At 40.6% G+C, this 22,941-nt stretch overlaps 2 protein-coding genes and 1 long non-coding RNA gene across 5 annotated transcripts in view; 1 reads left to right on the top strand and 2 right to left on the bottom strand.

Annotated features, from left to right (window-relative positions):
• LOC122549046 (N-acetyltransferase ESCO1-like) overlaps positions 1 to 1,116 on the bottom strand; it is a 41,969-nt gene extending 40,853 nt beyond the window's left edge. Inside the window, exon 1 of the mRNA XM_043688228.1 lies at positions 930 to 1,116. Within this exon, the coding sequence (XP_043544163.1) occupies positions 930 to 973 (44 nt within the window). The 5' untranslated portion in view covers positions 974 to 1,116. The remainder of the gene's footprint in view (positions 1 to 929) is intronic.
• On the top strand, positions 1,043 to 22,121 carry LOC122549050. Its single transcript, XR_006311392.1, has 4 exons — positions 1,043 to 1,131; positions 9,931 to 10,051; positions 11,908 to 11,998; positions 21,799 to 22,121. It is a non-coding gene; the product is annotated as an uncharacterized LOC122549050 (long non-coding RNA).
• abhd3 (abhydrolase domain containing 3, phospholipase) overlaps positions 19,899 to 22,941 on the bottom strand; it is a 102,714-nt gene continuing 99,671 nt past the window's right edge. For 2 of the 3 annotated variants that reach the window (XM_043688230.1, XM_043688236.1), the window contains one exon: positions 19,899 to 21,962. In XM_043688230.1, coding sequence (XP_043544165.1) covers positions 21,784 to 21,962 — 179 coding nt within the window. In that variant the 3' untranslated portion in view covers positions 19,899 to 21,783. The remainder of the gene's footprint in view (positions 21,963 to 22,941) is intronic. The other variant, XR_006311389.1, reaches the window with a different exon arrangement.

Genomic DNA, 22,941 nt, shown 5'->3' with positions numbered 1-22,941 from the left:
GGGAGTGTAATGTAATTTCAAATTAATCCCTAGGATAGAAGGATTATTTTAAGAGGTGAGATCGATGAGACCTTGTCTGTATTTTTAAAAATTCAATTTCAAAAGAATGGAGGGCGACCTCATTGAAACTGACACAATTCTGACAGTAGATGATGTTTCCCAAGCGGGCAAATCTAAAACCAGTGGTGATCGCAGGATAAGGATCAGCATACACGAATGTGATCAGGAGGAATTTCTTCAGAGGATGGTGAATCTTCAGAACTATTTAGCCCAACCCCAGTGTGCATCTTTGTGGAAGCTCAAACATTGAGCAGGTTTAAGAAAACTAATTACATGAAGGAATATGAACATGGCAGGATGAAACTAAACGGCTGAGCAGGATCGACGGCTGAATAGCCCACTCCTGCTCCGATGACTGGGATACAAATTCAAATCATTTAAGCGTTAGTAGAATACACGTTCCTCCCGTCCAGTCTAATTACCGGTAATTCAGAAAGTCTTGCTGTCTTCAGAAATTCATGAGGAACATTTCAAAAAGACCACTGGATGGGATCGATAGCAACACTTTGACATCCATTCTTCTCATCCGTTAACAGCTCCTCAAAAAAAATACGCTGGCAGTCGGAAAATAAAATATTTTCCAGGTTATAAAGGAGGTTTCGGTTCGCACCATACGATTTGATTAATTTAAAACTTGAATACTAGGAAGGGAATGTGTGTTAAACGAGGAGTGCAGACGGAAGCGGAAACTGACTGCAAGATGGCGGTGCCGGTTCACCTCAACACCAGCTGCAGCAAACAGTGGCCTTTCCAACCATTGAAGTAGGGGGATGAGAACCCTGAGCAGCAAGAACTTCATTATTTTACCCTCTCTCCAGGCTCGGCCTCTCGCTTTTGTCCCCGGGCCAAACCTTTAACCGAATACTCACCCAGGCTCCGCACTCGAGGCCGCTTTCCGCTTCCGCGCTGCCATTTTCTGGATAATGAAAAGCGAAACTGTACACACGGCGTCGGATTTCGATCTAAGTTGCTGCCTCAGCCTGTCACATCCCCAGCCACAGGCCCTGATGCCAAAGCCCCAGCCTCTAGCTCCAGGCCGCACGCATTTTCCGCTGGAGACATGACGCCGACGTAAGTCCCTTGGCGCGCAGGCGCAACCTGCCCGTGGGCTGTGGGTCACGTGAGGCGGGCGGGGTCTCCAGGCCTCGTGATGGGAGCGGCTCGCGGGAACCTGGCACGTGGAGGTCTGTTGGAGGGATTACCAAGGAGACCTCGAAGCGTACGCGAACTTGAGCACCAAGATTATAATATATAGAATAACAGAAAATGCTGGGAGCATTCAATAAGTCAGTGGCCACAGCAGCAGCTAGAGAAGATGAGTTAACGCACAGGTTTCCCCTACGAGCCCTTGGTCAAAAACACGAAGTATTAGTTAGAATTTTTAATCGTTATTGATAACGGAGAGAATATGTTGTGTTTTCGCACTCTTTAATACCAAATAGATGCCAAAATAATGTGGCCATGACTTGAAGGTGCTGGCGTTGTACTGGTGTGGATTAAGTTAAAAATCCCACAATACCAGGTTATAGTCCAACAGGTTTATTTGGATGTTAACGGTCGCTATGTGCAATCTTTTTGGAGATTCTCTCTACTTTGTGGAGCTTAACCTCCACAACCACCTGATGAAGGAGCAGCGCTCCGAAACCTAGTACTTCCAAATAACCCTGTTTGACTATAACCTGGTGTTGTGTGACTTTTAAGTAAAATAATGTGGGTAATACATCAGATTAAGAAAGCTGGTAATTGAAAATAGAACTGCTAGAACCCAATTAATAGAACAGAGTGCCTAATTTGATTTGATTTATTGTTGTCACATGTATGTAAGTGCAGTAAAAAAGTTTTAATGTGCGAGCAGTACAGGTGGTTCATAACAAACAAGGGACTTCAGACAGAGAGGGGCAAAAAAAAACTGCAGATGTTGGAAGACCAAAGTAGATAGGCAGGAGGCTGGAAGAACACAGCAAACCAGACTGCATCAGGAGCTGCAGAGGTTGACATTTCAAGGTCCTGAAGAAGGTTACACCCAAAACGTCGACTTCTGCATATCTTGATGCTGCCTGGCTTACTGTGTTCATCTAGAGGCATGCAAGATTACAGCTGCACAGGAGGTGCACAAAAGCAAGGTTTTTTTAAATAAGTATTTTTATTGAAACAAAATGAAATTTTTAAACATTTTTTACAAAATTACAAAGTAATACAAACAAGTATAAACACTAATATACAATTAAATATATGAAAAAAAATAATAAACAAAACACAAAAAGGGGAAAAAATCCAACTAACTACTAATCTATCCTACAAAAAACAAAATATGAAATAGGATCTCACACATTACCAGCGAAAAATAACAAAATAATTAAGTGCATACCCAAAGTGAATTAACATCAAGTCATAATAAAACCCGAATTTATACGGGATTCCTCCTCCCAGGGTCCCCTGGACGAGCCAGAACCACTACCACTGCCAGACAAAAGCCTTTGACAGTATGGCCAAAATATCTGTGGCGATATAGTTCAGAAAGGGCTGCCACATTTTATAGAATAATTCAGTTTTTTGGTGCACCATATTCATGAGGAAGTCAAGGGGGATATATTCTATAATCAACCTGTGCCAATTTGAAAGTCCTGGAAGGCCTTCAGCTACCCAGTTCACTAAAATATTCTTCCTTTCACAAAAGGAAAGAATGGAAAATAATCTCCTCCCATACATATCCAGGGAGGGAAAATTTGAAAAGCCCAGGAGAAGAGACACTGGATCTAATCTAATCTCTGTTTCCAAGGTCTCTGTCAGAGCATTCGCTACTCTGTCCCAGTACCTACAGATTTTGTGACATGTCCATAGACAGTGCGTGAGAGTACTCACTTTTAAATTGCATTTAGGACACATTGGGGATTAGATTAGATTACAGTGTGGAAACAGGCCCTTCAGCCCAAAAAGTCCACACTGACCCACCAATGCGCAACCCACCCATACCCCTACATTTGCCCCTTACCTAACACTGCGGGCAATTTAGCATGGCCAATTCACCTGACCTGCACATCTTTGGACTGTGGGAGGAAACCGGAGCACCCGGAGGAAACCCACGCAGACACGGGGAGAACGTGCAAACTCCACACAGTCAGTCGCCTGAGGCGGGAATTGAACCCAGGTCTCTGGCGCTGTGAGGTAGCAGTGCTAACCACTGTGTCCTGTTCCTGCCTTAAATTTTGCGAGTTGTTCAAGTGCTATATGAGCCCTATGGAGTATCTTTAATTGAATAGTTTGTGTTCTATTATAAATAGAGATTTTTCTGGCATTTTCCCAGATGTCCTCTCACATTTCTAAAGAGATTTCTAACCCCAATTCTTGGTTCCATATTTTAAACAGTCGTTCCATGTCTTTCGATACCTCATTATATAATGAGTGATAAAGAGTACTGACCGAGGGTTGACCCATTGGCCATAGCAGTCTTCTTTCCCTATCTGATTTGTAGGAACTGTCTAATAATGTGGTCTTCTTCTGTATATAATCTCGTATTTGGAAATACCGAAAAAGGTCTCCATTAAGTAGTCCAAACTTCTGGTGCAATTGCTCAAAAGGCATCATAACCTCCCCATCAAACAGGTCCCCCAAGCAGGAGATACCTCTGGACCTCCAGGTTTTAAATGTAGCATCTGTCAGCGCTGGCTGAAAACCCGATGCTCCCACTATAGGAGTATAAGGAAAGGTTTTTTGTAGGTTACCCTCATCTTGCCGCATTATCCTCCAGGCTGTAAATGTGTTTAGTACAATAGGGTTTTTGCAATAGTGCACAATAGCTCTCATCTTATCTAACAATAAAAGAATGACATGGAGACACTTTGCTTGGGAGGTCTCAATGTCTAACCAAATTGATTGTGGGTCAGAAGAGACCCAATCAGCTATATAGAGAGCTCAACTGATCCCTCCTAAAGTCTGGAAAATTCAGTCCTCCCCTTGCCTGTGGAAGCTGCAGCTTTTTAAATTTGATAAGGGGGCCGTCTGTGATTCCAAATAAAGAAACCAAGCCAGCCGTGTAGCTTATGCAACACCAGTCTCGGCAACATCGGAGGGATCATTCTCATAGGATATTGGAAATGAAGCAGAATATTCATTTTAACTAGAGCTACTCTGCCTAACCAAGTTATTGGGAGATCACCCCTGTGTTGAAGGTCCTGCCTTATTTTCTCTAGTAGGTGTACAAAATTAGCTTTACACAACCCACCAAATACTGTGGTGATATAAATACCTAAGTATAGAAAACCCTCCAATGACCACCGAAAGAGAAAGCAAGATCCATACGATAAATTGGAGATACTGGCAAGACCACCCAAAGGCATGGTCTCCGATTTCATAAAATTGATTTTATAGCCTGAGAGCATACTAAATACATTGATTACTTGAATTAAGCAGGGCATGGATATTAGAGGATTACTTAAGAACAGGAGGACATCATCTGCATAGAGAGTGATTTTATGTTAATCAAACCAACTATGTTAGAGTTGGTTCGTATAGCTTCCATTCGTGGTTCGATTACTAGCGTGAATAGTAATAGTGAGAGCGGACATCCCTAACGACAGTCCCTACCAACACTGAAGCTATCCGAACCTAAACCATTGCTGCTTTGGGGTTATTGTATAATATTGAGATCCATTTAGAAAATACCTCTCCGACACCGAACCTTTCCAGTGTGTAAAAATGATATGACCATTCTACCCGATCAAATGCCTTCTCTGCATCCAAGGAGACAACTAGCCCTGGTATTCTTCCCTGTTGACAGGCTTGTATCATATTTAAGACCCTTCTAATATTGTTAGTTGATCTACGGCCCTTAATAAACCCCATCTGGTCCACATTTGTGATATATGGTAAGACCCCCTCCAATCTTCATGCTAAAGTTTTAGAAAGGATTTTAAAATCCACATTTAGCAAGGAATTTGGTTTATATGATGAGCAATCTTCTGGGGCCTTTCCTTTTTTAATAATAAGAGAAATATTTGCTTCTCTCAACGAAGGCGGGAGGCAGCCATGACTATATGAGTGATTATACATGTCTGTAAGTGGGCTAGTCAGTTCCCCTATAAATTCTTTATAAAACTCAACCTGGAATCTGTCTGGTCCAGGCGCTTTGCCACTCTGAAGCTGTCTAATTGCGTCAAGTACTTCCTAGGTTGTCAGGGGAGCATTCAGGATCGACACCTGCTCTGAGGTCAAGTTCGAAAAGGCCGAGCTTTTAGAGAAGGACTCCATCTTCTTAGTTCTATCCTCACAGTCCTGTGATTTATACAGTTCAAAATAAAACTTTCTAAAGGCTATATTGATCCTTTTATATCACAAGTCAGAGTACCAGCACTTTCCCTAATGTACGTGATAGCTTGAGGAGCCTTTTTTTCCGAGCACGATATGCAAGGTATCTGCCAGGCTTGTCGCCAAATTCATATAATCTTTGCTTTGCAAATAATATTTCCCTCTTTGCTGTTTGGGTAAGTGCGGTGTTCAAGGCTGTCCTAAGGGCTGTGATCCTTTGTAGCTTAGTAATAGAGGGCCTATCAACATACGCTGTCTTCAAGTGAGCCTCGAGCAGGCACTGTTGTTCTCCTTTTTGTCTTTTCTGGGTCGCTAATATGAGATGATCATATTGCTCATAAGCCTTAATGGTCTCCCACATCATCAATAGGTTACTGGCCGTACCTGAATTAATTTCCAAAAAGGTTTTGAGTTCCTGAGAAAAATATTTTATAAATTTGTTATCCTTCATTAAGAAAGAATCTATACGCCAATGGCTGGGGCCTGTCCCATCGTCCCTAGTCTTAAGTTCCATATATACTGCGGCATGATCAGAGATTGCTATATTACCTATTTTGCAGGACAATATGAAATTCAAAAGGGTCAAGGGAGCAAAGAACATATCAATTCTAGTATGACACTTGTGTGGGTTAGAATAGAAAGTAAAGTCTCTGCCCTGGGGGTGAAGGCACCTCCACACATCTACTAGCCCTAGCTCCTTATTCAGATCCACCAATTGTCTAGATCTGAGAGACACACCCATAATGTATCCTATCTGTCTCTGAGTCCATAATACAATTAAAATATCCTCCTATAATTGCATGGCGGGCCCCAAAAGCCATTAACTTGGAGAACGCTTCCATTACAAATTTGAAGGGGTGTGCCGGGGGACAATAAAGATTCAAAATTCCATACTCTTCTCCATATATTCAGGCTTTGAACAGTATATACCGTCCAGATTCATCTTTTATCTGGCTTAAGATTTTGAAGGGAAGATTCTTCTGAATGAGAATAACTACTCCCCTAATTTTTGAACTAAAAGATGAGAAAAAAGCCTGGTCAAACCCACCCTGTTGGGTGGCACGGTAGCACAGTGGTTAGCACTGCTGCCTCACAGCGCCAGAGACCTGGGTTCAATTCCCGCCTTGGGCAACTGCCTGTGTGGAGGTTGCACATTCTGCCCATGTCTGCGTGAGTTTCCCCCGGGTGCTCTAGTTTCCTTCCATAGTCCAAAGATGTGCAGGTTAGGTGAATTGGCCATGCTAAATTGCCTATGGTGTTAGATGTAGGGGAATGGGTCTGGGTGGGTTGCTCTTCGGAGGGTCGGTGTGGACTTGTTAGGCCAAAGGGCCTGTTTCCACACTGTAAGCAATCTAATCTAATTTTAAGTACTCTTTGTCAAGTAAATGTGCCTCCTGTAAGAGAGCTATATCAACCCTATCTTTTTTGAGGTTTGAGAATATCTTCGTCCTTTTGATTGGTGAATTACTCCCCTTGACATTCCAGGTGCACCACCTAAGCGAATGGCTAGCCATGATTGTCCAGGTAAGTCCGAGATCCCCCAAGAGGAAGAGCCCCACCCAAAACACCTTGAATCAAGACCATGGAAAATTCACAAAAGCAAAAATTCTTTAAGACATTTCCACCAACACAATTAAAAACTATTCCTAAGTAAAGAAAACAATACAAAACACATTTGGAAGGAGATTTTCCCTCTTGCTCCTAGGGGGCATAACTACCTGTCAATAACCCCACCATAACCTCTCCTAACTAGTGCCCTGCCCTCGGCCCAGACATTATAAAATGGAGTAGACAAATTCGAGAGTTCTATGAAACCAAAGTTAACAGTGAGTGACCCCCGCGCACCCCCCCCCCCACCACCACCCCCACACCAACACGTGGGTGTGTTTAGCAAGCATAATACAAAATATGAATATATAAAACTACAAAGTTACAATCCCAGAAATTATTAGAAAACTAAGTAAAATGACAGAAAAAATCCCCGCTCTAAAAGAAGGTAGAACCAAACAAACCTCCATCCCACACAAATTGAGTAAGCTGCACGACCTGTAAAAGAAATTCACATAGCGAAAAACAAATAAGCCCCCCTCCCCCCCCCAAAAAGGGAAAAAAGGTAAACCGGGGGAGGCAAAATAAAATTGTTATCCAAACAGTTTAAGTCTCACAGTCTAAGAGAGTCCAGGAATTCTTTAGCCTTCTCCAGTGATCCAAAGTTATATACGGATCCTTTGTGACTGAAGCGCAGCGTTGCTGTGTAACGCAAGGATTATTGGATATTTAGGTCTCTTAGACTCTTCTTCGCCTCATCGAATGCCCTCCTCTTGCGGACCACGGATGGAGAAAAATCCTGGAATAACATTATCTTGGAACCCTTGTGCATCATGGCCATGGAATCCTTCCCAGGACACTGGAGGCTTCCAGGAGCATTAGCTTCTCTCTATAACATTGGAGCCGGAATAGAACCGGGAGGGGGCGCTGGTCTGACCCGGGCCTGCGTACAGCAACCTGGTGGGCCCACTCCACCCTCACCTGGCCTGGGTCTGGACTCCAACTTTAATATTTGTGGGAGCCATTGTTCCAGCAAGTCTACAAGCTGGCCTCCCTCTTCCCGTACGGAAAGGCCCAGCAACTGAATATTTTTTCAACGGCCCTGATTATCGATGTCTTCGATGTGCTCCTCCAAGGTCTGGATTCGGTGCTCGAGAGCCCGGACCCGGCCCATGGCCAACTTGGCAGCAGTCTCCAAGGTCGTGGCCTTTTGCTCCACCCCTTAGACCCGCTGTTCAAGTTTTTCAATTTCTCGGTCATGCTTTTGCAGCACGACCGAGACCGACTCCCATCTGGACCTGGTTTCTTCAATGAAGGCGTTGATCTTCTTCTGCAGCTTGTTGATCCCGGAGATCAGGCTCGCCTCCGCAGGTAAGTCCCCTGAGGTGGCCACGGACATCTCCGCTGCTGCAGGAGGGGGTTAGGGAGGGGTCTCTGCCTGTTGCAAACTGCGGGAATTTTTGCCCTTAGTCATTTTAAGAACAACACCAAACTGCTCAAGTATGCTGGGCAAAAGCTATTTTAAATGATTTAAAAGGTGTGGTGAAGGAGGGTGCCCCACTTTGCCCGAGTCTTAGGCAGAGCACTACAGACTCAGACTTGCTGGGTCACCGCCATCTTGAATCTCCCCACAAAAGCAAGGTTAACATAAGAGTTCACACGACACCGGGTTATAGGCCAACAGGTTTATTTGAAATCACAAACTTTCAAAGCACTGCTCCTTCATCAGGTGAAGCGAAGGGGTGACATTCTGAAAGCTTGTGATTTCAAATAAAGCTATTGGACTATAACCTTGTATCGTGTGACTTAGAGTCACAGAGATGTGCAGCGTGGAAACATACCCTTTGGTCCAACTCGTTCATACCATTTGCCAGCACTTGGCCCATGTCCCTCTAAACCTTTCCTATTCATGTACCCATCCGGACGCCTTTTAAATGTTATAATTGTACCTTCTGACCTTGTCCACCGCAGCCCAACACCAATGCCTCCACATCAATTTTAGTTCTTTGTTTTATTTTAGTTCAGGAGCACTTTCTATTATCTGAATTAAAACTCAGTTTATGCCTGAAGAAATCCAGTTTATTCTTTCTTAAGCAATTGTTGTATGCTGTAACTTTTAATTAATGAATCAGAGACCTTTCAAAAGTGTGAACCAGTAACCTTGTGCATCCTGCGAACCAGTGGAAGCATTGGAGAATGAACCTGAGAAGCAGCTCTGATCAACAGAATAATCACCTCAGCAGATCTTGTGAAAAAGAACTACTTTCCTATTTTTTCCCTCTGCCCACAACACCCATCATTTTTTTCTTGTTGATCTGTTTGATCATGTAATGCACAGCTTTAACTAGTAGTTATATACTGAGAGTTCATAATTAGGTTTCTGTAGCTATAATTGCAATACTTGTAATATATTAGGGGTGCCATGGTGGCTCAGTGGTTAACACTGCTGCCTCACAGCGCCAGCGACGTTGGTTCGATTCCAGACTCAGTCTGTGTGGAGTTTGCACATTCTCCCTGTGTCTGCGTGGGGTTCCTTCAGTTACTCCAGTTTCCTCCCACGATCCAAAGATGTGCAGGTTAAATGAATTGGCCATGCTAAATTGCCCATAGTGTAGGTTATTAGTCAATGGTAAATATAGGGTAGGGGATTGGGTCTGGGTGGGTTAACCTTCAGAGGGTCGGTGTGGACTTGTTGGGCCGAAGGGCCTGTTTCCACACTGTAGGAATTCTAATTTAGTCATTTTTGTTAGATACAGAAACATGATACATGCTGTCTGTCAACCTGGGTCTAAAAGACAGGAAAATTGGGGAATTTTCTATACTTTTAAAAATCTTTAAGTTTAGTGATGCCTCCAGAAATTGCAGGGTCTTGATTTCCAGTGGTTTACCCCAGTGATGCATGACATAGTTAAATTTTAATGCACATGAACTGGACAATGGAAATAAACAATGTAGCTCTTTTCTCAGCTGGCACACATATGATGGTTAACCCTCTTCCTGTTTTTTTGTTTTACACAGCCACAGGAAACTAGCTCTGGAACTTCAGAAATATATCTGATGAAGGAAAGTTTCAGTGAAAATCTTGCAACACCCCTCTGATCAAAAAGAAAATTCAATTTTCCCCCTAGTCCTCTATTAAGTGAGTGACAATGGGAGAAACCTACTTCTAATGATCAGTATGATTCACATTTCTAAGACTATCAGACTAAGTAAAACCGTAACTTCTGGGACTTCTCTGTTAGGATAATCTAAATGTTATAGAAGGATGTTCTAGGCAACAATTGTTTCAGTTACTGTACCTTCTTCACTGCTATTCCCAGCCTAGTGAGGTTGAGAGATTTACCTCAAAACGTACAGGTCTAATATTATAAAATCACAGAAACATTATGGCACAAGTATTAACCTGAAGGCAGCTGCTGTCAGTGGTGATGTGTTAAGATTTTGATGATAAAACGCTGAATCTATGATTGCAACTGAATTGAAGAATTGATTTGACTTCTGGATTTTGTGCCACAAGGGAGTTCTCATTGAGGCTGGCAAGGTCACAGAACGAACTCCAGGCGAGGAACTTCAAAGTCCATCTTTAAGTGGATTGGCAGCACGATTACTGACCAAACTAGCCGAGTCCTAAATGATATTGCTGCTAGATTAGATTTCTTCTTTCATGTGATATGTACATCCCCAACAACTCCAGCATTTCTGTTGCATCTGTAATGCCCTTGAAATGAATAGTTTGCTAGGCCACTTTAGGCAATGTCCAACCCACGACCATAACCATTTCTAAGCATGGTCCTACTGGCAGGATTGGCAGCACAGTGATATACAGGAAGGGAGTTGCCCCGGAAGTCCTTATCATTAACACTGGACCCCATGAACTCTCATCTTGCCAAATATGGATATGGAAACATGTTGATTACTGCCTAATGCCCCTCCCCTGCCCCTAAATTTAAGTAAGTAAAACTCAATACTAGTTTTTTAGGGAACTCATACAGAAGCATATGTTTCCCTCCAAAGGTTTCAAGAGGACTCCTTGTCTTGCCCACATAATGTGTGTGATGTCAATAGAATGGAGCCAATCTCACATAAACATTAACCCTTTCAAAAACACTATATACACCATCTCCCCACTAGACCTTTAACATTTTTGACATTTTTTTGAGATTAGAACTACATGGATGTTGGTGACTCTTGTACAGGATTTTATGATAAGGAGGTCAGACAATTTAGGACTGTTCAGGTAAACATTTAAGGTAATTGGCTTTGTTTTTAGTTCAGAAGATCTAGAATTAAATAAATTTATACTTAATTTGGTTCAGAGACGCCAGGTTTGAGTTTAGAAAAACGTTTAGTTTCTGTCCTAGGAGGAGTTCAGAGCAGTTCAGGGAGTTCAGCAGAGCGGATGGGTTTAGTATGTGAAATTCCAAGTGAGGAAAGTTTAGTTAAAAATTTGCAGGTTATTAGAACTTAGGCACGCAGATTTATGAAAAGTGCAAGTTGATAGATTTGAAAAGGATTCAATGAATGGCTGTCCATAGCAAATAAATTGTTTGGAGTCAATTAAGTAGAACTCTACAGAGTTGGGATAGGAGTGCAGTTTCTCTGGTCTTGAGTACCATTAGGATCAGGAAACAGGGGAACTTTATTTTGCTGTGTGTTTTAATTCTTGCTAACTGTCTTCTATATTTAGCTAGTTTGTATATTTTATTGCTTATTTTGTTTAAAAACCTGTTGTTTAAGAATATTTGCAACTTTGTTTAAATATGTCTTTGTGACTAACCATCACATCACATCAACTAACTAAACAAAAATGAAGTAAGTATATGATCCATCAAGCCACGTTTTAGCCCAAGATTGTCTTATCCAGTAGTACCATCAGCTGGGATCATAATACGTTGTGGAAGAATGGTAGCTCTGTTGCTTTGGCTTTGAACTGTGGATTATTATTACACAGAAAGACCATATATGTGTGAGTCACGGAGGATGTTTTATTTGTAGGTGCTGTTGTTGGTTCAATATGTTATATGAAGACCTCTCAATTTTCTGAATTTCCTTCCTGGAAGACATGGTCATTTATTTCAAGTATGCTGTAAGTATGACATTAATGTATCATGATGTCGCAAAGTGACATATCCACCCACTTTACTGTTTAGTGCTCTGAATGGTGAGCAGCTGCTTACCTCCCTCTCTGCACTAAATAGCAATTTCAGCCTTTGAGGCTGGCATCCTGTAAGTAACCACTGAAAAGCCTATGCACAAATAAAAAACATGTAAGAGAGGCTGGCAGACTGTAATTTAAAACTGAAGAACTGATGACTTAAAAAGAATTGCAAACTAGAAAGGCTGGCAACCTCAAAATCAGTGGAAAGAAAGCTAAGAGCATAGGATGCATCCTATTTAGTTGATGAGATATGTGTGTGTCCCTGTGGCTGAAGTGATCTGGCAGAAGCATGCAATGCACTAGTGTTCCTGAGCTCTTAAGTGATTTAATGAGAGGCTGAAGTAATTTGTAAGTTGTTCCAAAAGCAGTCATAATGATATGGTGAAGCTGCTGGTTTGCAGGTGTCCACTTGTATCAAAGAAGCGTGGAAGAGAATAGTATTCATGGAGTTTTAATAGGATTGGTGGTGACAATGGAGTTGGATGAAGGCCTATAGAAGTAAGCAGTGAGCTGTTGCTACCAGTAATCTTTCTGGCTTTCATTTCAGGAAATAGATCCCTGTAGTTTCTCAGAGAAGGAGGATAGAATTGGAGCTACATAGAAATAGCATGGAAGGCAATAGCCTATAGGTATTATCATTAGACTATTAATTCAGAAATTCAGCTAATGTTCTGGGAATCTGAGTTTGAATCACACCACAGTATTTGGAAATTTGAATTCAATGAAAAACTATCTGGAATTAAGAATCTACAGACGACCGTGAAAGTTTTGTCAATTATTGGAAAAATGCATCTAGTTGACTAATGTCCTTCAGAGAAAAAAATCTGCCATCCTCACCTGCCCTGGTCCATATATGACTCCAGATCCACAGCAACATGGTTGACTCTCAATTGCCCTCTGAACTGGTCTGGCAAGCCACTCAATTATATCCATCACTACAAAGTCTCAAGGGATTAAAACTGGATGGATCACCAGGCAGCAGAAACCAAAAAAGACTGGCAGAAACAGCACTGTTGACCCTGCTCTTTATTAACATCTGGAACTAGTGCCAAAGTTGGGAGAGCTGACTCACAGCCTAGTCAAGCAACCCTGACATAGTCATACTGTCAGAATCATACCTTACAGACAATATCCCAGACACCACCATCACCATCCATGGATATGTCCTGTCCCACCGGCAGGATAGACCCAGCAAAGGTGACAGCACAGTGGTATACAGGGAGGAAGTCGTCCTGGGAGTCCTCAACATTGATTCTAGTTCGCAGGAAGCCTCATGGCTTCAGGTTAAACATGGACAAGGAAACCTGCCAATTACCACAAATTGCCCTCCCTTTGCTGATGAATTGTTCAACTCCTCAATGTTGAACAATATTTGGAGGAAGCACTGTGGATGGCAAGCGCACACAATTTAGGGGATTTTAATGTCCATCACAAGAGTGGCTTGGCAGCAGTGGTACTGATCAAATTAATTGTGTCCTAAAGGACATAGCTGCTAGACTGGGTGTGCAGCAGATGGTAAGGGAATCAACAATACTTGATCTCATCCTCACCAATCTGCTGGCTGCACATACATCTAATCATTGTGTTCTGTGGCACTATCACTGTGCTAAATGAGACAGATTTCAACTGGGAGTCCATAAGGTACTGTGGGCCATCAACAGCAGCAAAATTGTACTTCAGCACCATCCGTAACATCATGGCCCGGCATGCACCCCAGTCAACCACTACCACCAAGCCAGGAGATCAACCTTGGTTCAATGGAGAGTGCAGAGCTGAAAATGTGTTGCTGGAAAAGCGCAGCAGGTCAGGCAGCATCCAAGAAGCGGGAGAATCGACGTTTCGGGTTCTACAGGAATCTTCCCTGAAGAAGGGCTTATGCCCGAAACGTCGATTCTCCTGCTCCTTGGATGCTGCCTGACCTGCTGCGCTTTTCCAGCAACACATTTTCAGCTCTGATCTCCAGCATCTGCAGTCCTCACTTTCTCAATGGAGAGTGCAGGAGGGCATGCTAGGAACAGCACCAGGCATACCTGAAAATGGGGTGAAAACCTGGTAAAACTGCTAAAAAGCACAACTTGCTTGCCAGACAGAGTAAGCAGCAAGTGATAGAGCTAAACAATCCCACAAACAGCAGATCGGATCTAAGCTCTGTAGTCTTTCCACATCAAGTCATGAATAATGGTGGACACCTAAACAACTCACTGGAGGAAGAGGCTCCACAAATATCCCCATCCTCAATGATGGAAGAGCCCAGCCCATTTGTGCAAAAGATAAGGTTGAAGTATTTGCAATAATCTTCAGCCAGAAGTGTTGAGTGGATGATCCATCTTGGCCTCCTTCTGTGGTCGCCAGCATCACAGATACCAGTCTTCAGCCATTTTGATTCGCTCCACGATATCAAAAAACAGTTGGAGGCACTGGATACTGCTATGGGCCCTGACAACATTCTGGTAATAGTACTTAAGGTTTGTGCTCCAGAACTTGCTCCACTAAAATTCTGTTCCAGCATAGTTACAAAATGATATCTACCTGACAATGTGGAAAATTGCCCACATAAGTCCTGTAAGCAACAAAATCAGAAGTGGGGATGTTCACAAACAATGTGCAGCACCAATGGCAACTCTTCAGATACTGAAGCGGTCCATGTTCAAATGCAGCAATATCTGGACAATATCCACACAAATGCCAGGCTATGATCACCACCAATAAGAGACAATCTAACCACCTCCACTTGAAATTAAATGGAGTTACCATCACTGATTTCCCCCACTGTCGACAGTGGGTTACCTTGATCAGAATCTCAACTAGAATTGCCACATAAACACAGTGGCTACAAGAGCAGGTCAGAGGCTAGGAATAGTGTGGTGAGTGACACATCCCCTGACACCTCAATTCCTGTCCATCATCTACAGTGGACAAGTCAAGAGTGTGAGGGAATACTCCCCAATTGTCTGGATGGGTGTAGCTCCAACAAAACTCAAAAAGCTTGACATCATCCAGGACAAAGCACCCCACTTGACTGGCACTACATCCACAAATATTCACTCCCTCCAACACTCAGTAGCAGCAGTGTGTATTATGTACAATATGCACTGCAGAAATTCACCAAAGATCTGAAAATAGCACCTCCCAAACACACGGCCACTTTCATCTAGAAGGACAAAGGGCAGCAGATACATGGAACACCGCCATCTTCAATTCCCTCCAAGCCACTCACCATCCTGACTTGGAAATGTATCACCATTCCTTCACTGTCACTGGGTCAGTATCGTGGAATTTCCTCCCTAATGGCATTGTGGGTCAACCCACAGCAGGTGGACTGCAACGGTTCAAGAAGGCAACTCACCACCACCTTCTCAAGGGCAACTAGGGACAGGCAATAAATGCTGGCCAACCTGCAAAGCCCACATGCCACATTTTATTAAAAAAAAGATTGTAAGTACGTTCTCAACTCTCTCTTGACTTGTATGCTTTATATTTCGGAGTTAAAAATCACACAACTCAAGGTTATAGTCTAACAGATTTATTTGGAAGTAGAGGTAGACATCCCTTTATCCGAAATCCAGAAATCCAAAAAGCTCCGAAATCTGAAGGTTTCTTCGTGAAGTTCTTTCCTCATTAACAAGGTTGTTTGGCGTGCAAACAATTAACCCAACTTCACACCCACTCGCTGCATGTCATTCAGATGCGATGTTGGGGGGAGGTGGCCCAGCACTGGCAGGCCTCAATTCTGTCTCAGGGCCTGTATTACTCACTGTGAGTCTGGAATTCAGTAAGATTTTTAAAACTTTCACAATCAAACTGACACTTATTCCAAAATTCAAAAAATTCCAAATTCCGAAAACCAGCTGATCCCAAGCATTTTGGATAAAGGATTGTGTATCTGTACTAGCTTTCAGAGCGCTGCTCCTTCATCAGGTAACTAGGGGGGCAGGATCAGAAGATATAGCAAAAGATCATAGTGTCATGCAACTAAAAAGATATATTGAACACATCTAGATTGCTGTTAAGTCTTCCATCTTTTAAAATGGGTTGCAGGTTTCTGTTCATTAATCCCAGAGCTTCTTTTAAGTCACATTCTCGAGATAATTTAAGGTTTTATTAAAAGAAAAGGTGACATCTCAACTCAGACAATGTATTAAAGGTGTGAGGTTAGAGTCTGTATCCTAGTCTTGACTCAGACTGGTTCTATTTCCAAAGTAGGAATTTATAAAATGTTATATGGATTGACTGCCTGCAGGTTGTGTACTTTTTGAGCAAAGCAAATTCACCCCATAGACTTGTGTATGTGTGTGTGTGCATGTGAGGAGGGAGGGAGGAGAGAGAGTGAATGTATGCAGAAATAGAATGTATCTGAATACAATTCTGCAAATGCAAACTCACCCTATAGACTTATATGCGTGTGTGTGTGTGCATGTCAGGGGGAGGGGGGAAAGAGAGACAGAGAGAGTGAGAGAGAGACAGAGAGAGTGTGTGTGAGTGTGTGCACATACTCACCCCCCCCCCCCCCCTCTCTCTCTCTCTCTCTCTCTCTCCCTCACATATACAAGTTTATGGGGTAAATTTGCATTTGCACAATTGTAATTGCAGTTACATTCTATTTTTGTTCAAAAGCACACAACCTGCAGGCAGTAATCCATATAACATTTTATAAATTCCCACTTTGGAAATAGAACCAGTCTGAGTCAAGATGCTAATCTCACACCTTTAATACACTGTCTGAGCTGAGATGTCACCTTTTTAAAATAAAACCTAAAGTTATCTCAAGAATGTGACTAATAAGAAGTTCTGAGATTTATATATTAATCAACCAAAACATGCAACCCATTCTAAAGGATGAAAGACTTAACAGCAATCTGGATTTGTCCAATATATTGTTTTAATTGCATGACACTGATCTTTTGTTATAAATTCTGTGTCTTACAATCCTGCCCCACTATTTACCTGATGAAGGAGCAGCACTCTGAAAGCACTGTACTTCCAAATAGATCTGTTGGACTATAACCGGGTGTTGTGTGATTTTTAACTTTGTCCACCCCAGTCCAACATTGGCACAACCACATCATATTGAAGAGTTAACCTCGTTTATTTCAGGATTCTACATATGCTATTCCAAAGATCGGTAAATCTGTGACCTACACAATAAAATTGGCATTTAGCTTGATCCCAACTTTCCAGATTCCATGGCTTCACCTAGAGGCAGTCATGAATTATTCCAAATGCATAGCTAGGAATAATCAACTATGCTGCCTACAACTTTATATCCTTTGTATCTTTTGTTTCTTTTCTGCTGGAACCCTTTCTGACTCATTTTAAGGTGAAATGTAGGCATGGATATTTGTGCCTACCAAATGATTTTTGTTAATTCACTGGTTAGGTCAGCATTTATTGCCTATCCCTAATTGACTAGATGAAGACAGTTAGGAGTCAATCACATTGCTCTGGGTTTGGAGAAACATAGTCAAATCAAGCAGAGATGGTGGACTTCCTTGTCCAAAAGGTATTATTGAACATAGATGGGTTTTTACAACAATTGACAGTTGTTACATGATGGCCATGAGGCTTTTCAATCCAATTCGTAAAAAAAAAATTCAAAGTTCACCTTCTGGCATGGTAGGATTCAAGCCCACATTTTCAGAATATTATTAGTCTTGGGTTCTAGCCAAGTATAGCCATTTCCAGTTTATATCATGCCTCATGTTTTGAATATTGTCAACACAAATATTCTTCATCAATCTGCATGTTTCAGAAACACATTTTTGGTGTCAAGCTTGCTGGAAACATGTGCTCTTGCCAGTGCTGATGAGTAGCATTCCCTCTAATTTTCTTACTGGCTGTGCAGGGCTCTGAGTCCCATCCGCGGCAACAACGTCTGGAAGCTAATGCTGCAATCAGCAAACCAACACCGATTGCCATGCATGGAACATCAGAGTGGCTGTGAGAGGACATTGCTAGTCTGATCTCTTCCAGTGTTGGAATTGATTTCTCTTTAATGTTTAAGACCTTTGGGCTCCAGGCAAATTCTTAGCCCATTTGTCTCCAGTTATCACAATGGAATTTACACAGTCTGCAGACTCTGTAAGTTTGATTATCACTTTCTTTCCTTCCATTGATTGAAGATGTTATCAGGCTTTCCTCTAAGTTTTATTGGTACTAGATAAATCACTGGTTTCTTCACTAGATCAATACAGTGCAGTACAAAAACCTTCAAAGCATCCAAGCATCTCATCAAAATACACTTTTATCAGATCTTCCTTGCTTCTGATCAAAGCCCATTTTTCAGTGTGTTATTCCTTCAACCCTTTGCCACCTTCTTCACCTCAAAATTTACTGGGATAAGCTGTAGCTCTTCACAATTGCTTACCATAGTAGAATGTTCAGTAATGACTAAAATAATGACCATCTTTTTCATTTTGTGTTTCCGATTTGAGTTGCTCATTGTTGAATCTCAACTCCCCCAATTCTGAGTATCTGCCTTTAGATAAGCATTTATTTCACATTTTCAGGAAAGGCATGCTGATACAATCTGAGTTGGATAGTGATCTCCAATATCAAGCTTCACTTTCAGATTTATGGTTGTGTGCTTATTTCCCACCGTCTTTTTGATCTGAATAGCCGTGCGAATTTCATTTTCTCTGGAAATTGTCACATCTAGCCATTTTATGAAATTCTGTGGTTTCTATGCCTTTGTGTTCGCAAACCCATCACCATTTTCCAGACCATGGATGGCTTGATTTCCTTCTCATTTACCCTGTTGATCAGTCTCTGCTAACATATTCACCATTTTTTTTGTTCTTCACAATGTTTCCCAGTAATTAGGCTTTCTGCAAGTTCTGCAGTTATATCCAGGGAGCAGATCTAAAAGAACAGGAACTAAAAAGCCAAGCTTTAAGGCCTTTAAGTGTGGAATATTTATAATAAAATACATAAGTAGATCTAATACAAAAGTATAATATATTACAGATGTGTGTCTGCAGGGTGACCAGGAATGGGAACTAAATAGCCAGGTGTTTGGAGTACATGTAAGATACTTTTGTGAATGAATATGTTGAGGAATGAAGAAGAGAAAAGAACACCCTTGACTGAGTATTGTGTAACAAAGAAGGAATAATTGACAATCTAGTTGTGCAATTAGGGAAATGTAACCAGAATAAGATGGATTTTTTGTTAAGATGGTGAGTGACATTAGTTGTTTCTGAGACTAGCGTCCTGAACTTAAATAAAGGAGTTTGTAATAGTATGAGTAATGAACTAGTTATCATAAATTGTTTTTCTTAGTTTCTTTGACTTTTTAAATCATAAGTTGGGGATTATTATTTAAAGGAATGATGGTAGATAGGCAACAGCAAACATTTAAAAGGTGCATGGATGAACTGCAAAAGTTATCCATTCCAGGCTCGCATGTAGTCAGACCACGGCTAACAGGGAAATTAGGGGTAGTATTAAATCCAAGGAAACAGCGAACAAACTGACCAAAAAAGCAACAGACCTGCGGATTGGGAACAGTTTAGATTCCAGCAAAGGAAAACAAAAAGACTGATTAAGTGGGGGAAAATGGAGTATGAGAATGTAAGCTTGTAGGCAACAGATTTATATTAAAAGCTTCCATAGATATGTAAAAACAATCAGTATAGACAAATATAGGTCACGTACAGTCAGAAATAGAGGAATTTATAATGAGGAATAAAGCATTGGCAGATTAATTAAATACATACTTTATTTCCTTCTTCACAAAAGGAGATACAAATAACATCCCAAAAATATGGGAGAAAAATGGGAAAGAAGAACTGAAAGAAATTAAATTCAGTAGGGAAATGGTGTTGGGTAAACTAATGCGATTAAAGATAGATAAATCCCTAGGGCCTGATAAGCCACATTCCAGAGTGCTTAAGTAAGTGGTCCTAGAAATAGCAGATATGCTAATGGTCATCTCCCAAAATTCTTTAAAGTCAGGAATAGTTACTATGAATTGGAGAGTACGTAATGTTGCCCCACTATTTAAGAAGGGAAGCGGAGACAAAAGAATAAATTGTAGATTAGCTTGCCATCAGAAGTACAGAAGATGTAATAGTAGAGAACTTGGAAAATTGTCATAGCATTGGACAGAGTTAGCATAGATTTACAAAAAGAAGTTGTGTCTGATATAACTGTTGGAATTATTTGATGTAAATGGTAGAGTGGATAAGGGGGAGCCATTGGATATGGTTTACTTGGACTTTCAGAAGGCTTTTGACAAGGTGCCACATAAGGGATTAGCATGCAGTAATAATAGATTTAATAAACTTTCAGAAACTAATAAGGATTTTCTCTGAGAATCACTTGGCAAGTTCAGTGCCACCTTGCACTTTTACTTTCAGCAGAGACCAAATAATATGAAAAAATGTTTCTGAGATGGGCTAGCAATGGTTTGCCTTTTCAGCATTGGACTATATTCAAACTGCAAATTGAATGATAATTTCAAACAGCCATAGGCAATAATAAAAGTAAACACTTATATGGAATAGATGTCACATTTCAACTAGGATGCTTTAATTAATGGTTGAACAGCTGTACCATTGTAGCTAGTGGACCAATCCATAATCCAAAATATGAAACAGTAAATTACTTTACAATTTGTATTATTTGTTAAATAAGAAAACAATGCTTAGTTGATAACATTTTATTTTTTATATATAGTAAATATCTTAAAATTTATTTTCTAGCTGTTGAAGAGTTTTCTTAGAAACAAAATTACATATTTTACCTATTGTATCATATACAATCTATTTTGTACTTCAAGTACTGGAAGATCGTGGTAAGTCTTGGACCTTCTCAACAGACGACACACGGCAAACTCAATAGCACCGACTGTGTAAATACTATAGCTTAGGCAGTAATCTATTGTTGTCACAGTTACAGTTCTGAAACACACTTCAGAGTTAGTCACTGTTAGCTTAGGTTAATGTTGATTTCTTTTGGTTTTCAAGTTTTTAAGGAATATATCCTCGGCATAGTCAAAGTAGATTAGTGATTTAAAAGTAAATTAATCAAGAGTTAAAATAAAATTCATCAGCAATATTTGTGCTTTATTGCATTGCTTTTGAGGCAAGGTTATTACTCTAGAAGTATCTGTGCTTCTTCTTCATTCATATGTTATATCATTACCTTCGCTTTAGATATAAGCTGTTAAGTGCTACCAACTTGGTTGTTTGGACAGATGTTAAACTTATGTGCAAATGCATTCTCTTCTCAGCAATTCAATTATGTTATGAATTGCAAGTACATTGAGAAAAAAATGAACTTAAAGCACTGGACCATTAGTTAAATAATAGCCCTGAGGATTTAATTTACCATCAATAATGTGGTTAATTGTAGAAGTCCTGTGCCAACTGAGTGTACAAAAATGAACAAATACATTTAAGATGAAGCAATAGATAGAAATTGATATAAAACTAAAATCTGAATATTTCAAATTAACAAAAAAATTCACATGAAAGGAAGTAATCCAAGTATAAATTGAGATTTAGTCTGGATACAATAAATAGTCTTCACTATGCTATTCAACCTTTTCTTAACCTCTGGACAAAACCAAATGACAGATAGTCAGTTTTAAATGTGTGATGACACAGTAAATGTGTATTTTACAATATGCTCAAATATATACTTATTATTGAGATATTCCATAGTTTAGACAGTAAATTTGTGAAACAATTGACACAGATGAGTTTCAAAATTTATGTATTTTTCAGCTCATCTCTATGCTCAAAGACAGCTTGTGTAAACTGTTTGAAGACTCTGTCCATATAAGTGGCCCATCGAGGAAATATCCCCTCCAGGAAGCCGATGTGACCACCATGTGCAGTTAGTAATAATGCAACATTGGGATTCTGTTTGGCAGATTGCATAGGTATGGCTGAAAGAAATACAAATGTCAGAACAGTCATGCATGAAAGTTGTGCAATCAATTCAACAAATGAGACAATCATGAATAGTGAAACCCACTGAAGTGGTATGCTTATGGGATCAACTTTAATGTAATAACAAATAATTTCCACATACATGACTGTTTTAAATCACTGCATTGCAATTCAATGGAAATAAAAATAATCCTAAAATTAATGGCTCTACAAATTAAATACATACTTAAAGTTAATTTTGCTTCAGTTCTTTGAATACCATTGAACTATTGAAATACTTCCATGAGCTAATGAGTATGTAGAAATTTGGTATTTTATTTAAAATTAATCTGTTTGAAATAAATGAGTTAACTCCTTAATTCTAAAGAATGGGGAAGTAAAATTTCAGATTAATGTATTATTTGTGAACTATTACGTCACAATGCAATCGCAGAACCTATTGCCCTAAAGTTACTCTCCTCAAGAACAGTTTTGATGGCTATTGGCTTTGGTTGATACTGCTCCATTTGTCGCCCTCACCAGGACTTAGCAAGTAACTCCACTGTTGGAGGCATCTGCCTTTTTTAAAGACCATGTCATTGGTGAGCTATATCAAGAAATGTGACTTAGCTTCCACATCTGTTTTATAACAATTGGGTCTGTTGAACCTGCCCAAAGTCTACTTAGACACATTTTCAGACTGGAGGCCTGTGACCCATGGTTTGTCATAAGTATCGGTGCTAGGTCCACTTCTTTTCAGTCATTTATACAAATGATTTGGATGTAAACATAGGAGGTATAGTTAGTAAGTTTGCAGATGACACAAAAATTGAAGGTGTAGTGGACAGCGAAGAAGATTACATCAGAGTACAATCTGCAAAGATTTGGGCCAGTAGGCTGAGGAGTGGTAGATGGAGTTTAATTTAGATAAATGTGAGGTGCTGCATTTTGGAAGGGCAAGTCAGAGCAGGACTTATACACTTAATGGTAAGGTCT

The sequence above is a fragment of the Chiloscyllium plagiosum genome, chromosome 4 (assembly GCF_004010195.1).
Source record: "Chiloscyllium plagiosum isolate BGI_BamShark_2017 chromosome 4, ASM401019v2, whole genome shotgun sequence".
NCBI classification, from domain to species: Eukaryota; Metazoa; Chordata; class Chondrichthyes; order Orectolobiformes; family Hemiscylliidae; genus Chiloscyllium; species Chiloscyllium plagiosum.
This window is presented reverse-complemented; position numbering and strand designations above follow the sequence as displayed.